At 37.3% G+C, this 15519-nt stretch overlaps 3 protein-coding genes across 3 annotated transcripts; 1 reads left to right on the top strand and 2 right to left on the bottom strand.

Moving 5' to 3' along the window:
• The first annotated feature begins 888 nt into the window (after positions 1-888).
• On the top strand, positions 889-7368 carry LOC114544171. Its single transcript, XM_028562882.1, has 8 exons — positions 889-1315; positions 2569-3263; positions 4126-4220; positions 4437-4590; positions 4702-4765; positions 4967-5235; positions 5414-5570; positions 6759-7368. Exons 1-8 carry the CDS (start codon positions 1312-1314, stop codon positions 7061-7063), a joined length of 1743 nt encoding a protein of 580 aa, XP_028418683.1. The 5' UTR covers positions 889-1311; the 3' UTR covers positions 7064-7368.
• A 626-nt stretch (positions 7369-7994) lies between these two features.
• LOC114544172 (tetraspanin-33-like) lies at positions 7995-12618 on the bottom strand. Its single transcript, XM_028562883.1, has 7 exons — positions 12482-12618; positions 11088-11393; positions 10119-10215; positions 9845-10017; positions 9584-9628; positions 9351-9467; positions 7995-9094 (listed from the first exon to the last, which is right to left on the bottom strand). The coding sequence occupies exons 2-7, from the start codon at positions 11370-11372 to the stop codon at positions 8981-8983; spliced, it is 831 nt and encodes a 276-aa protein (XP_028418684.1). The 5' UTR covers positions 11373-11393; positions 12482-12618; the 3' UTR covers positions 7995-8980.
• A 1226-nt stretch (positions 12619-13844) lies between these two features.
• On the bottom strand, positions 13845-15519 carry LOC114544169 (uncharacterized mitochondrial protein AtMg00810-like). The gene is made up of 2 exons (XM_028562881.1): positions 15138-15519; positions 13845-14551 (listed from the first exon to the last, which is right to left on the bottom strand). Exons 1-2 carry the CDS (start codon positions 15292-15294, stop codon positions 13845-13847), a joined length of 864 nt encoding a protein of 287 aa, XP_028418682.1. The 5' UTR covers positions 15295-15519.

Here is a 15519-nt window from a genome sequence, read left to right as displayed (position 1 = left end):
AAATGTAAATGAAACGGTCTGTGTTTTCAAATTACTGGCCGAAATATATTGATTCTTAACGCGATGTTTTTGAGAAAAAATTTCGTTTAACGAGAAAGATTTTCGGCAAAAACCTAGCCTCAAAATCCACTCTTAATATAGTTCAGCGAACAGCCGATAATGAGTCATCTGGAAGATCCGAAAATTGACCGAAAATTCTATTGACATAGAATTAGCAAATAACAATCACGAATTCCTTGGACACGCGTTGAAATTCCTCGTTCTTTACTTGAATATTATTTCAAAAATATCCCGAAGAATTGCACGATGTTTTTATATAATTTACTGAAATAAAGAGCTCGAATATTCGAGAAAACGCTCCTGTAAAAAGCAACGAATTATTTGGCGCCTCGAGGATTGGGATAATTCAAATATTTGCCGCAGAATTGAATGCAATTTCAAAAGCATTTTACAAACAATTTTAAGTAGACAATTTGGTCGAAATTAGGAATAATATATTCTAAGCCTTTACTTAAATATTTCTGTTCGAAAATAGCTTTCAAAACTATTGAATTTCGACTAGAAATCTTTCGGAAAGTGAAAATCCACTTTCTAAGGATATATCGGAAAATCTGGACGTCTTGCTGTGAGCATACCGCTGCGTAAAACGAGCCCGCGCGCACGTTAGGCGGAAAACACCTGCCTCGCATTTATATCATAAAACTAGAAGTTTCGCCGTTATTTGTATTGTTTTGAAACCTGCAATATCTCATCGGGTTCATTTGAGTGCATAACTTAGAAGCATGTTTTCTAAACTTGGCTTGTGAAAATGAAGATATTAGCGAACCTTTTTGTCTCATTTTTAATCAAAGTAATTTTATTTTGCACGCAAAATTGCGCCATTCATGTCTCTAAATTGCAAATTATTAATAAAACTGTTTGCTCAAAAATCGTAGCTCGTTGCTGATCGCGTGGTTAATGTATGAGGTATATAGTTTCGTGCCAGCCTGTTTTAATTCGCATTTCGGCAGGATACATACGTTAGAATTCAGATGTAGATATCTGATTCCCGATAAAAGTCATTGTCGTTTTCATTATCTTCGTTTGCCGAAATTTAATTGCGATTTACGCCAGTCGATAGTTATTCAAATCCGTGAAAAAATATTGACTGTGAATTTGCATTGAGACACGACGCGACAGATCGAAGCTTGTCCTGTTTTATTTACCAGAATATACACGATTTGGTTGCATCAATAATTTCGTCTCCTGAAGCGCTATGGACCGTTCAAATGAAGACAATATGAACACGCAAACGCTTTTAGAAACGACAGCATGGGTATGTTATGAAGTATTATTGCTATTTCTGTATGATTGTATAGAATTCAGCGTTACAACTGACTTGGCTGTAAAATATTTCACATATTCAAGCATTTAAGAGCTTAGTTTTTTTGTGAGATGGAATTATTGGGTAAAATTCAGGAATCGGGAATTAAAATCTTATATCAACTTCCTTGGCACATATTAAGTAATATCTTATACGAGTTTGCGTGTGTAATCTTGTGATGTATTTTAACGTCTGGTGGCTATTTCCATGTCGTAAAATTATTTCATAAACGATCATTCATTGCAAACTAGACGTGCTTAGGAGAAGCGAAGAACGGTTTCGAGGGACAAAGAGGTGAAAATAAAAAGACTAATGTTGTTAAAAATTTACTAGTGTTAAAAAATTCAAATAGGCCTTCTGCTGGATAGATTTGATTATATACGTTAAATATCGCTGCTTGATAAAAAGCCCTTAATTCATCATCACTTGCGAACCAATTTTCGGCTATCTTTTAAGATTAGAACAACATCTTGTTAGATACGAGTAGATATACCTTGTTGCGATTGCAAGGACGGTGTATTTTTCTGCTCCTGAATTAGACTCGAGATGTTATATTTAACAAATTTTAAAGTCGCTATGACTATGTCCAAAGTGCATTGAATGTTTAATGTATCAATGGCTGGCTTGTTTTGAGGTGTTGTATTAATTAAAGACCTGTTTCCACTAATAATGCAGTGTTCAGGCTCGGATCGTAGAGAACAAAACCTACCTTTCGTGACATTAATCTGAGACACTATTTCTGTCGAGAGGATAAATTTACTGAGCTTCAAGCATTACCGCTGGATTGCGGTACCGATGCTACAACTTAAACCGTCTTAAATTAAGAGTTCGAGCTTTTAACGACTATAATAAGATTATTACTTGACCTCTAGAAGAAGCTGACATTTAGGAACTGATAGAGCTATTCGGTATTAATAAAGTTAGTTTAGTTTAGGTTTCCTTCTGTAGTAACACTGGATCAATAAGAGATGATCCTTACTGGACCTCTAGGAAGAACAGTTTAGAACTGATAGAGCTATCCAGTATGAATAAAATTAGTTTAGTTTAGGTTTCCTCCTGTAGTAACACTGGATCAATAAGAGATGATCCTTACTGGACCTCTAGGAAGAACAGTTTAGAACTGATAGAGCTATCCAATGGTGTGGTAATATATATCTCAAATTCCTACAACTATTTAAACTTAACGGTGTTTCGTTTTATTTCAGTAATGAGGGGTGTCTGCGCTAAAGTACTCTGGCTCACAGCCTGCCTCGTCGGGGCATCGTCTTTCACGATGGCTTTGCAAATGCCATTTGTTACGAAGCCTATCAGCAAACACGATATATTTCTTCGCTTAAACGACGTGAAATCGAAGACACAACCGGAAGAATTTCATCGTTACAACATCACCTTCGCTGCTAAGCAGCTCCCGATGGGAAATATGAGTTTAGACGAACGTTGTAATCGCGGTCTACCGTTGTCTGTCCGTTGGACCAACTATGGTCCTTATGGATCCCTGGTCCGTGAAACCAGCAATATCACCAACAACGATGGAGTTGGATTGACTGGGATCTTTCCAAGCGTGATAAACAATGTTTTGAAAGAATGTTGCCATGCGAACACGCATGTCGTCTACGGACACTATATTAAAACTCTCAAGGAACTGGAGAAGAGTTTATGGGACGGGTCTCCGGAAGATATAATGTTTCCCATCGGACTACAAAGCATGGATATCAAGGAATTTAAAACCTTGCCAGTCGTGCCTCTGTTGGTCGCGCCAAGGACGACTTTGGTCGTACCGGAAACCGATAAGAACCGAGGACGAACAATTGAGTTGTTCCAGACGGTTGGGATGGCCTGGCCTATTCTGCTGTTTATCGTTCTCGCGGCCATATTGTCTGGAATGTTCATGTGGACATTGGTAAGCCCGTGACACAACGCAACGCAATAAATCACAAGAGAACGCAATTAAACGCAACGCAACGCAATAGAACGCAACGCAACGAAACACAACGCAATCAAACAAAACGGAACGCAAAACATAACGCATTAAAACGCAACGCAATAAAACACAACGCAACGCAATGAAACGCAACGCAATGAAACGCAACGCAATGAGACTAAACGGAACGCAAAACACAATGCAATAGAACACAACGCAACGCAACGCAATGAAACGCAACGCAATGAAACGCAACGCAATGAGACTAAACGGAACGCAAAACACAATGCAATAGAACACAACGCAACGCAACGCAATGAAACGCAACGCAATGAAACGCAACGCAATGAGACTAAACGGAACGCAAAACACAATGCAATAGAACACAACGCAACGCAACGCAATGAAACGCAACGCAATGAAACGCAACGCAATGAGACTAAACGGAACGCAAAACACAATGCAATAGAACACAACGCAACGCAACGCAATGAAACGCAACGCAATGAAACGCAACGCAATGAAACGCAACGCAATGAAACGCAACGCAATGAGACTAAACGGAACGCAAAACACAATGCAATAGAACACAACGCAACGCAACGCAATGAAACACAACAGAACGCAATGAAACACAACAGAACGCAATGAAACACAACGCAATAAAAAACGCAACACAATAAAACGCAATAAACACAACGAAACACAACGCAACGGAAAGGAACGCAATAAACACAACACAATGAAACACAACGCAACGCAACGCAACGCAACGGAACGCAATAAACACAAGGCAACGCAATTCAAAAACGCTGGTCTATTAACACTACAATTCTCACAGGATCATTTCAAGAATCCAGACGAATTTCCAATGAAATTTACGGAAGGAGTCTGGGAAGGATTTTGGTGGGCTATTGTTACCATGACAACAGTGGGGTAAGCGTTTGCCAGGAACGATTATTTCAAACTAAACATTGTAAATAAAATCTAAGAGAAAATAGAGCCTATATTAGCAGAGCCTATATTTGCCGCATTCAAAATATTCCGACGAAATTTTACAATTTACCTATATTTAGGATTTCCGTTCCAGATTCAGGGATAAATTTGGTTTAAAATTTAGCTTATATTCTTACGTTTCTCTGATGTTATTAGATACGGTGACCGCGCACCAAGGTCCATATTAGGTCGCCTGTTTTGCATGATTTGGATTATAACTGGAATGAGTATCATCGCCATTTTAACTGCAATGGTGACCGCGTCGCTTTCAGCCAGCATTGAGTATCGTTTGGTTGTCCACGGCTCGAAGGTAGGACCCGAATCACACCTTTATCGAAACTAAGAATGAACATTACGCACATCTTTACCAAAAACTTAGCTGTTGATCTTGTTAGCACAGAAAGAAATTCTATTTTTTCAGATGGGGGCTGTCGATGGTAGTCAAGAAGAAAGAATTGGAACTGGAATGAACGCTGGAATCAAAAGTAGGATATTTGAAACTTTTACTAAAAACACAGATAGAGTAGGACACTCCTGTCTCGTCAACTTGGGAAGACTTGAAATTTTTATTCATATCAAATCAACTTTATTTAATGAGGGTAGCCACGTCAGTTCAAACTTAAATTAATGTGAGCCCTGAATGAACTGAAACGCGACGTTATTCGTATTTCTTTCTATCGTCACAGCTTTTGACACACCAAAGGATGTCGTCGAGGCTCTGGTCGATACAACATCACTGGAAGTCGCAATAATGGACAGTTATCTCTTATCCTATTACCATGAAGTCATCAAACGTGAACCAGTTAGAGTCAAGGCAAACGAAGAACTACCAATCAACTATGGCCTATCCTTAGCACCAAACTCAGAGAACTTTACCCAGTGCTTTATAAGATACATCAAAAACAATCCCCAGGATATTTTTGAAAGTATTCGACAGAATTTAAATCCGTTAAAGGTAAAGGAACGCTTTGTTACAATCGTAAACGAAACAAATAATTCAACACTTTACATGAAGTATTAAAAATTCAGGCATTCTGATTGGCTTAGCTTGAAAAACGTAACAAAATTTCCCGATTAGTTTGAAACGAAATTCATCGTTGTTCCACCAATCATTCTCGTTGTTTTATTCGTAGAATCCGACAGATGACGTAAGCGAGGAATTGATCGCCTCGCAAGGATTCTTGGGTGAAAAAGATTTTCATATGATTTTGTACGCACTTGCTGGCTTTCTAGGAGGCTTCTTCTTGCTTGGAATAATTTGGGAGTTCTTTATCTCCAAAATTATATGCAGTAAGTTTTTGGCGTACGCAGCAAGTTTTTTGGCGCATGAAAACAAACCAAACAAGAAATAACTACACAAAGTAAATAACCAAATAATCAGACAGGGAGACAAACAAATAAACAGACAAACAAATAAATAGACGAAGAAATAAACAGACAAAACAAACAGACAGACAAATTTTAATATAGCTTAGTGTTCCCTATATAGTTACTGAATGCAACGTTAGCTGATCGCTATATAGTTACTGAATGCAACGTTAGCTGATCGCTATATAGTAGCTGAATGCAACGTTAGCTGATCCCTATATAGTAGCTGAATGCAACGTTAGCTGATCCCTATATAGTAGCTGAATGCAACGTTAGCTGATCCCTATATAGCAACTGAATGCAACGCTAGCTGATCCCTATATAGCAACTGAATGCAACGTTAGCTGATCCCTATATAGTAGCTGAATGCGACGTTCGCTGATCCCTATATAGTAGCTGAATGCAACGTTAGCTGATCCCTATATAGTAGCTGAATGCAACGTTAGCTGATCCTGATATAGCCAACTGAATGCAATGTTAGCTGATCCCTATATAGTAGCTGAATCAAACGTTAGCTGATCCCTATATAGCAGCTGAATGCAACGTTAGCTGATCCCTATATAGCAACTGAATGCAACGTTAACTGATCCCTGTATAGTAGCTGAATGCAACGTTAGCTGATCCCTGTATAGCAACTGAATGCAACGTTAGCTGATCCCTATATAGTAGCTGAATGCAGCGTTAGCTGATCCGTATATAGTAGCTGAATGCAACGTTAGCTGATCCCTACATAGCAACTGAATGCAATGTTCGCTGATCCCTATATAGCAACTGAATGCAATGTTCGCTGATCCCTATAGCAACTGAATGCAATGTTCGCTGATCCCTATATAGCAACTAAATGCAATGTTCGCTGATCCCTATATAGCAACTAAATGCAATGTTCGCTGATCCCTATATAGCAACTAAATGCAATGTTCGCTGATCCCTATATAGCAACGGAATGCAATGCTCGCTGATCCCTATATAGCAACTGAATGCAATGTTCGCTGATCCCTATATAGCAACGGAATGCAATGTTCGCTGATCCCTATATAGCAACTGAATGCAATGTTCGCTGATCCCTATATAGCAACTGAATGCAACATTATGAAATTAATTTATTTTCAGAAACGAACAGAGCACCGAAAGCGAAGAAAAAAAAAGAAAAGAAAAGTATTTTTGAGTCGTTGATTGGATTCAGACTCTCTCAAAACCCACCAATGCAAAATGAAGACCGTGCTCAAATCGAGCTGATTCAGCAGAAAACTGACAAAGTTCGTCAGTTAATACGAGAGTATGAGGAATTCTACGAATCCTGGATGGAAAAGTTGAAGGAAGCGACTGAAGGCAGCGAAGATTTAAAAGGTTTTGGACCAGCGAGTGCGAAATGGATGATGGTTACCCACAATGGAAATAACGGAAACCCAGCTTAACCACGTGACCAATCTTACCGGGTGATCTAAAATGGCGGGAAAGGACCGGGACGAGTTGTCAAATAAAAACCATTTCTCGGTTGAAACAATTTAATATCTCTTGAAACACACTTTACTTCGGTTTCAAATTCATATCAAAGCTATAGTTCTTATATCTAAACATAATCACAAAATTTCGAATGGTTTCATAAAGAATAACATAGGATATATTTGGTTAAATTCTGCAGAATGGTTTTCTATTTTGACATTCCTTCTGAGCCAGCGGTTGACTGGCTAAAATATATGCGCGGGATCACTTGGTATTTAAAAAATCGAACTAATTGTATAAGAAAAACGAACAGGGAAATTATATAGGTTATGTACACATGAAAACACACAAATCTCCACGTGAAGTGTCGAATACGTTTTGTCAACAAATACCTAGATAATATATATTAGTTTTTTGCGCTTAATCAGAAATAAATTGTTTATAGATTTAAAAACAATTTAAAGACTTTTCACGCAGGAAATATTTTCTTGCGACGATATTTAATTTCATAAAAATTATTGCTTACCCGGGACAATTTCGTCGAGGATTCGCTGAGTCAAGGATTCATATGATCCAAATAAAATTCGCAAAGGACCGCTTGGCTGTTTGACGGATCAGAGTTTGATAACTTTGTTTATATGAATACAGTGTATCTTGATTTGACTTATCATATATTTAAACAGAGGTTTTGGTGTTCAAAAATAGAAATATATATCTTTCACTGATGTACAATATTTGTAATGAATTATAGATTTCATTTGCAATATATACGAATAAATATTTACCCTAAAACAATTGCTGTGTAATAAAATATACCTCAAAATACTGCCTGGTGTTATGGTAATAGAAATTTATCGACTGTCAAGAAAAATCAGTTCACTGAAAATTTATTTCTTTTAATTTGAAAGAATTTTAACATCTATATATTACAAAATCATGTTACATATTTTTATTTATCTTAAGACTTAAAGCTAGTTTATATTATATAATATATCTTGCGGCAAACGACGATTTAATCGATTATTGGCTCAGTTTCTTGCAAGACCCACAGGAAGGAAATCAATGAATGCAGTTCAACCATATTTCTCAAAATCAATCTTTGAATGTTCGGACTTTACCAATGTTTAGTGAATGTTAATAACCCGGCCGCCATCTTGGAAGAGTATTTCTTGGATAAATTGCCAAAAAAAATATGGCAGAAAGTTTACCAAAGATCTGAGTAACGTTAGCAAAGTGTTTGTCAGCGAAGCGAATGCCAACTCTTTGTAAATGTAGGCTTATATGGCTTCAAACTTGAAAGTCAGAAAGAAAGTCTTTGTCGTTTCATTTTCACAAGATTTTGCTAGTTTTACGATTCTTTTTTGATTGAATGAAGTCGTTTTCAGATAGTGTTAATCGTGCTATCAATTGGTTCCTAATTGTTCATTATTTCTCTGACTAAAAAGCACGATTATAAATAGCAAATTAGGTTGGCAAAACCAGGTTGAAAAACGCCAATTTGGCGTTTAGGAAACCAGCCAGGAATCATCTCAGTGGAAGCATACAAAAACAAGACGGGAATTTTGGACGGGAAATTCGTGTTTTTTACCAATATAGTCGAAGAGATCCTTTATTAGCGTCTATTTCATCGTTGTCGATGATAATAAGCTTTCTGTCGGTAATTTTTAGCTTGTTGTCGGTTGTTGTCGGTTATTAGTAGGACCGTCGAACAAATATACCAACAGAGAAAACATCGCGTAGGTTTTCAGCATTATCACCGTGTTTGGACCAAGCTGGGGAATCATCACAATCATTAAAACTACATTTTCGGCACACAACGCTTCGTACCTTGGGCTTGGATGTCGCCGGATCTGATGACAAAGTTTTGTCGGGCTGAAAAGAATTTCCAGCTAGACTCCACTAGTTATTTCATTCGAATTCGTGAGCTCGTTTTTATGACCAGTTGTCTTTGATATCTCTTCAAGATCCATTATAAGTTTGTTCACAATCAGAATTAGGAAAAGCTGGAAAAAAACGAGTAATTAGACTGTTTCTAATTGTTCCTAGAGGTACAGTAAGGATCATCTCTTATTGATCCAGTGTTACTACAGGAGGAAACCTAAACTAACTTTATTTATACTGGATAACTCTATCAGTTCTAAACTGTTCTTCCTAGAGGTCCAGTAAGGATCATCTCTTATTGATCCAGTGTTACTACAGGAGGAAACCTAAACTAAACTAATTTATTATACTGGATAACTCTATCATACAGTACAATACCTGTACACAGGCAAAAGCGAAGCCAAGTGCTCCAATGATGTGCAGATAATCATTAATCCACCATTTTAGCTTGGTAATACAACCATCTGTGTACACAACATGCTTTGCCTCAATTTCCTTGAAATAAATCACATTATCATATAGTTAATGGTCAGACGACAAGGGGGGATTTTGCTTTAGATCAAACAGCAAGTTTCTTTAGATTTTCAGTAACCCAATCAGATTACACTTACATCTTTTTTTCTGATTCCAAAACCACATTGACTGTTTTTCCCCACCTACAGTTTATGTGAATATATTATTTTTAGTAGGTCACATCTGGGTGCATTGCAAGCTAATGGGTTAACAAGAGACACTGACAGATAGTTTTGTTAACTTATTAACTGACAGTACTCTTCCACTGATGAGTAAAATCATCTGACATTAGACAGAGTAAAATACTAAAGTAGGTCACATCTGGGTGCATTGCAAGCTAATGCCTCCTAGTAACTTACAGTTATGCAGCAAGAGAACGGGACTCCGCAAGCCAGGACATCTTCAGATGAGCACTGGAAATAAGCATTGTGCTCCCAGTCATTGAAGGAATAGGCCCCACAACATTCAAATTTCTTCTGCAATTCGTCCATCAGGAATTTTGAGTCAGGATCATCATGGTACTCCATAATACCTTTTTTTTACCTCAAACACTCTGTCCTCTGTCTAAGAAAATACCAAGAACATTAAACAGACTCTTGGGGGTAATACGTAAAGTTCATATTCCAATCTTACTTTGTACTGTAGTAACCATTACCTTGTTGGCATATAGAAATGCAACCAGACCCGTCACAATTTCAATTATAAACAGGACTACAATCATTCCCAAGTACTGCAAAGAAAAGATTATCCACATATTAGAAAGTTATAGAGAGATGATTGTCTTCAAAGATGTTTGTATTAGAGATGTCTGTATTAGAGATGTCTGTATTAGAGAGATGTCTGAATTAGAGAGATGTCTGTATTAGAGAGATGTCTGTATTAGAGAGATGTCTGTTTTAGAGAGATGTCTGTTTTAGAGAGATGTCTGTTTTAGAGAGATGTCTGTTTTAGAGAGGTGTCTGTATTAGAGAGATGTCTGTATTAAAGAGATGTCTGTATAAGAGAGATGTCTGTATTAGAGAAGTGTCTGTATTAGAGAGATGTCTGTATTAGAGAGATGTCTGTATTAGAGAGATGTCTGTATTAGAGAGATGTCTGTATTAGAGAGATGTCTGTATTAGAGAAGTGTCTGTATTAGAGAGATGTCTGCATTAAAGAGGTGTCTGTATTAGAGAGGTGTCTGTATTAGTGAGATGTCTGTATTAGAGAGATGCCTGTATTAGAGAGATGTCTGTATAAGAGAGATGTCTGTATTAGAGAGATGTCTGTATTAGAGAGATGTCTGTATTAGAGAGATGTCTGTATTAGAGAGATGTCTGTATTAGAGAGTTGTCTGTATTAGAGGGATGTCTGTATTAGAGAGATGTCTGTATTGGAGAAATGTCTGTATTAGAGAGATGTCTGTATTAGAGAGGTGTCTGTATTAGAGAGATGTCTGTATTAGAGAGATGTCTGTATTAGAGAGATGTTTGTATTAGAGAGATGTCTGTATTAGAGAAAGGTGTCTGTATTAGAGAGATGTCTGTATTAGAAAGATGTCTGTATTAGAAATATGTCTGTATTAGAGAGATGTCTGTATTAAAGAGATGTCTACTGACTCACCACTTTCAAAAGAAACAAATTCTCTCTCAAAGTGCCGATACAACCGGTGAAGGTGATGAGGAACAATATGGTACCAATCGCAATCAGCACTGCGGCCGGGTCTGAACTCAAATTGTCAACACCCAGATTATTTTTCTCCTGAAGAATCCATATTCCAATGCATATGAAGAAAATCGAAAATATCCACGCAATGACATTGACGGTGAATATCAACAGGCGGATAAGAAAGTAGACCTCATCTTCTGATTCAGCAAGGAATCTTCGTAACGGTGCTGGCAGCCTCATAATATCGTCAGCCAAAATTACCTGGAATGAAAATTAAAGTTAATGTTAAGATTGCAACTTTTACAGAGATGGCCAAATAGACACTTGCCAATTGTGCATTTCTGTATCGCTATCAAAGAGAAAACTATTGAATAACTTTAAAAAGTTCAATATTTCTTCCGGATACGCATTCTACAATCTTTTGACAGCTCATCATACACATCTGACAGCTGTGAAATGGCCATTTTGAAGCTTAAGTATAAACAAGGTTATTAATTCAGACGATTGTGTGCAAGCTTCAGACCTTTTGTGCAAGACATATTTTGTTGAGTATTTATAAAGCTTTTTTCTCACCAAATTTGAAGCCAAAGTATTGAGAATTGCGGTGAGAAGTCTTGCCAATTTCCAAGGTATCAATCGAGGCCCACTGACTATACATATTTTAAAGCCAGAAAGATTTGAGGAAAGTTTGTAATCATACAAGTTTCCAAGGCAAAAATTAAACCTACGCCTTTGCAAATTGCGTTGCAATGAAGCTTAACTTTCCCTCAGAGAAGATTAGGCTTTATCAAAAGCGATCTGAGGCCGGTTGTATCAAGCCCGTTTAGCTTAAACGGTGGATAAGTCAAAGTTAAATAACACTTTTACATCTCTCTTGAATGAGTCAACTTGAATATTATGCACTGAATATGTAGTTGTAAACAGTATCTTTGTATTAAGGTTAAAAACATTTTGTTTGCTTGTTGAATAAAACGATAGACTTGCTTTCTATTTTGAGCTTTATTATCCACCGTTTAAGCTAAACGGGCTTGATACAACCGGCCCCAGAAGAATACAAACTGCCCAAAAGCCGAGCCAAATATCAAGCTTTATACTTGAAGCATTTTACCGCGACTGTAGTTCGTATTTTGCAAACAAAGATTGCTTTAAATCTAACAGAGCTTTAAATCATACTTGTAGCTTGTCAATTTATATTAAAACTGTGGATTATAGCTCATATTATTTGCACAAAGAACCACTTAATAAAGAAATCGTTTATTACAAATGAAAAGTTCACAACATTACAAGGCATTAACTTTTATCACCTACGAATTTGAGCGGTTAGAAATGCGGTAAAATACAAACCCTACCTTTTGAAATTATCTTCATCTTTCAATATATACACAGCGATGAGCTTCATGGCTTGTTTATGAGTTTTAAATCGATAAAAAAATAAATAAACTTGACTTAGCAACAGCTGTTTTTAACAACAAGTTTACCAGCTGCTTGAGATTGTAGATTTCTATGGAAGTTTTTGATATATTTCCCAGTTTTCCTAAAGATTTCCGTAATATATATAGTACAAGTTGTTAATATAGTTTTTACAAAATTCCTAATTTTAAGGATTCACATTTGAGAAGGGAGCTCCCAGCTTGTTAATTAAGCTTGTTGCAAATTTGACTGACATGCGCAGTGAACATAGATCCCATTAATTAGTGGGATGATTACATCCCCTGGTCGAATTAGTCGTTTTCCGGCCAATTGGACATATTGTTTTTCGGCGAACTCGACCATGGTCAAGTTAGTCGTTTTCCGGCGAACTCGACCATGGTTGAATTAGTCTTTTTCCGGCGAATTTGACCGTGGTCGAGTTAGTCGTTTTCCGGCGAACTCGACCATGGTCGAGTTAGTCGTTTTCCCGGCGAACTCGACCATGGTCGAGTTAATCGTTTTCCGGCGAACTCGACCATGGTAGAATTAGTCGTTTTCCGGCGAACTCGATGTGTTGAGTTTTTGGGTAGCCATTTGCCACTCCTTTATATTCACAGCACAACTTTAGGGTTACACAGTTTTATTCACTCTGATGTATACAAGGAAAATTACATCTATATATAAGTGGTTACATGATAATCTCTTTAGGGCGGATAACATTTCATTTTACATTTGGTTACCATATTTGGCTTTCATTAAAGAAACATTTACTACACTTGCATCTATGGAATCTATGGAATCATTTGACCACACATAAATCTAAATTAAATCTATTTACAGTTGATTGATACATATATATTGGAATATTTGGAATATAATAGAGCATACTTTAACACCCCCACTTGCTCTTTATGTTCTATAGTAAATTATTTATTTGATGGCGTGCAGCAGGGCGGGCCATCGCTTTAAAATTATATGCGCAATTATGAACCTATGTATACTTACCTAATATGGTCTCTTTAAATTTTTCTAATTTTATTTTACTGGCTGGCTTTGTAAATATGTCTGCAATATTTTCCTCTGTTGAAACGTACTCTAAACTAACTCGTCCTTCCTTCACTTCTTCCCTAATGAAATGGTACCTGATGTCTATATGTTTTGTTCTCTGATGATGAATAGGATTCTTCGCCAGATTCATCGCTCCCTGGTTATCTATCTTTATGAAAGCCTTACCTTCATGTATACTTACCTTCATGTCGATGCAGAGTTGTTTCAGAAATTTTGCTTCTTGCATCGCGTTTGTCAATGCAATATATTCCGCTTCACAGGTGGATAGTGCCACTGTCGGCTGTTTGCGCTCTTCCATGATATCAACGGTCCCTTTTGCGCTAGTTGATAGTTGTATCCTGTTATACTCCGTCTATCTGCGATAGATGCTCCCCAATCTGAATCGCAAAAACCTTGAAGAATGAGGGGGTTAATGGACTTTGTGAACGTTAGACCAAATTTTGAAGTACCTTTTAGATATCTCAAAACGTGCTTTGCCTTAGTTAAATCTGCCTGGGTTGGTTTTGACATTTTCTGTGCCAATTTTGTCACGATGTAACACAGATCTGGCCTAGTGCCAGTCATTACATATATGAGACTACCTACTATAGCTCTATAAAGCCCGGGGTCCTCCATTTCAGGAGATTCCACTTCCAAAACTTTGTCTACTCCTAACTCACACGGCGTCGGCTTTGGCTTACAATCGGTCATTTTGAATTTCTCAAGAATCTTTTCAATGTACCGGGTTTGATTCATTTTAATTGTGTTTTCACTGCATTGAAATTCAGTGCCTAAAAACCATTTTAGAATCCCTAGGTCGGTCATTTTAAACCTTTCTTTAAGAGACTTTTTCACGCTCTGTAGTGAATTTGAATCACTCGAGGCGATTATGATATCGTCTACCCAAACGATTACGATCACACATCGTTCATCATCTATTGTACGCACATACACACATGGATCTGCAAGAGATTGAATAAAGTTTTCGTTAATCAAATATTGATGGAGTAGATTATTCCAATTCCTGCCGCTTTGTTTTAGACCATATAGCGACTTTTTCAGCTTACAAACTAACGTTTCACCGCTATTTTCGCTTTTCAAAACCTTCAGGTTGTTCTATATATATTTCGCAGTCAATTGGCGCATTAAGGTATGCTGTTTTCACATCCATTTGGTGAATAATCATGTCGTTTTGCACGGCACGTTGTAATAACATTCGGATCGAACTCATGCGTGCAGTTGGTGCAAATGTTTCTTGGTAATCTATATCTGAAACTTGAGAATACCCTTTCGCTACAAATCTAGCTTTATATTTTTCCTCTCCCTCTTGATTTGTTTTTATAGTGTAAACCCACTTTGCCCCCACTACCTGTCTATCCTTAGGTCGCGGTACTAAATCAAAAGTGTCATTATCTGTCAACGCTTTCATCTCAATTTCCATTGCCTTTTGCCATTTGTTTGCCTCAGGCAACTCAAGTGCTTGTTTATAGCACACTGGAATGTTCGCAACTCTATAGCAATAATCAACAGTGTAATTAACATTCTCACCTAATGTGTCATCTAATTTGCTTTGATCGAAATAATTTGGCTTATTGCGAACTCTTGTTGGATACCTATCTCCCTCGGCAACCACCTCGGTGTTGTTTGTTACATTTTCGCTGATTGTTTCGAGATTATTCGAGCTCTCCTCAACTGTACTCGGCATTTTGGGGTTTTCATTGCTAGTACTCGAAGGTTTTCTGTCGGGTACAAACTCATCAAGATCGTTGAGTTTATTGTCTTTGCCTTGGAAGTTGTCAATGAATTTGACACAACGTACCTTTTCTATCTTGTCTAATTCCGGATAGTATATCAAGTAAGATGGGCTACCTCTGTCGTACCCTATAAATATACCTTTACGGCTCTTTGCGTCTATTTTCTTGGTGTTCTG

The sequence above is a fragment of the Dendronephthya gigantea genome, unplaced genomic scaffold (assembly GCF_004324835.1).
Source record: "Dendronephthya gigantea isolate DGI-Jeju-01 unplaced genomic scaffold, DenGig_1.0 000673F, whole genome shotgun sequence".
NCBI classification, from domain to species: Eukaryota; Metazoa; Cnidaria; class Anthozoa; order Malacalcyonacea; family Nephtheidae; genus Dendronephthya; species Dendronephthya gigantea.
The sequence above is the reverse complement of the archived record's forward strand: the minus strand, read 5'-3'. Positions and strand labels throughout refer to the sequence as shown.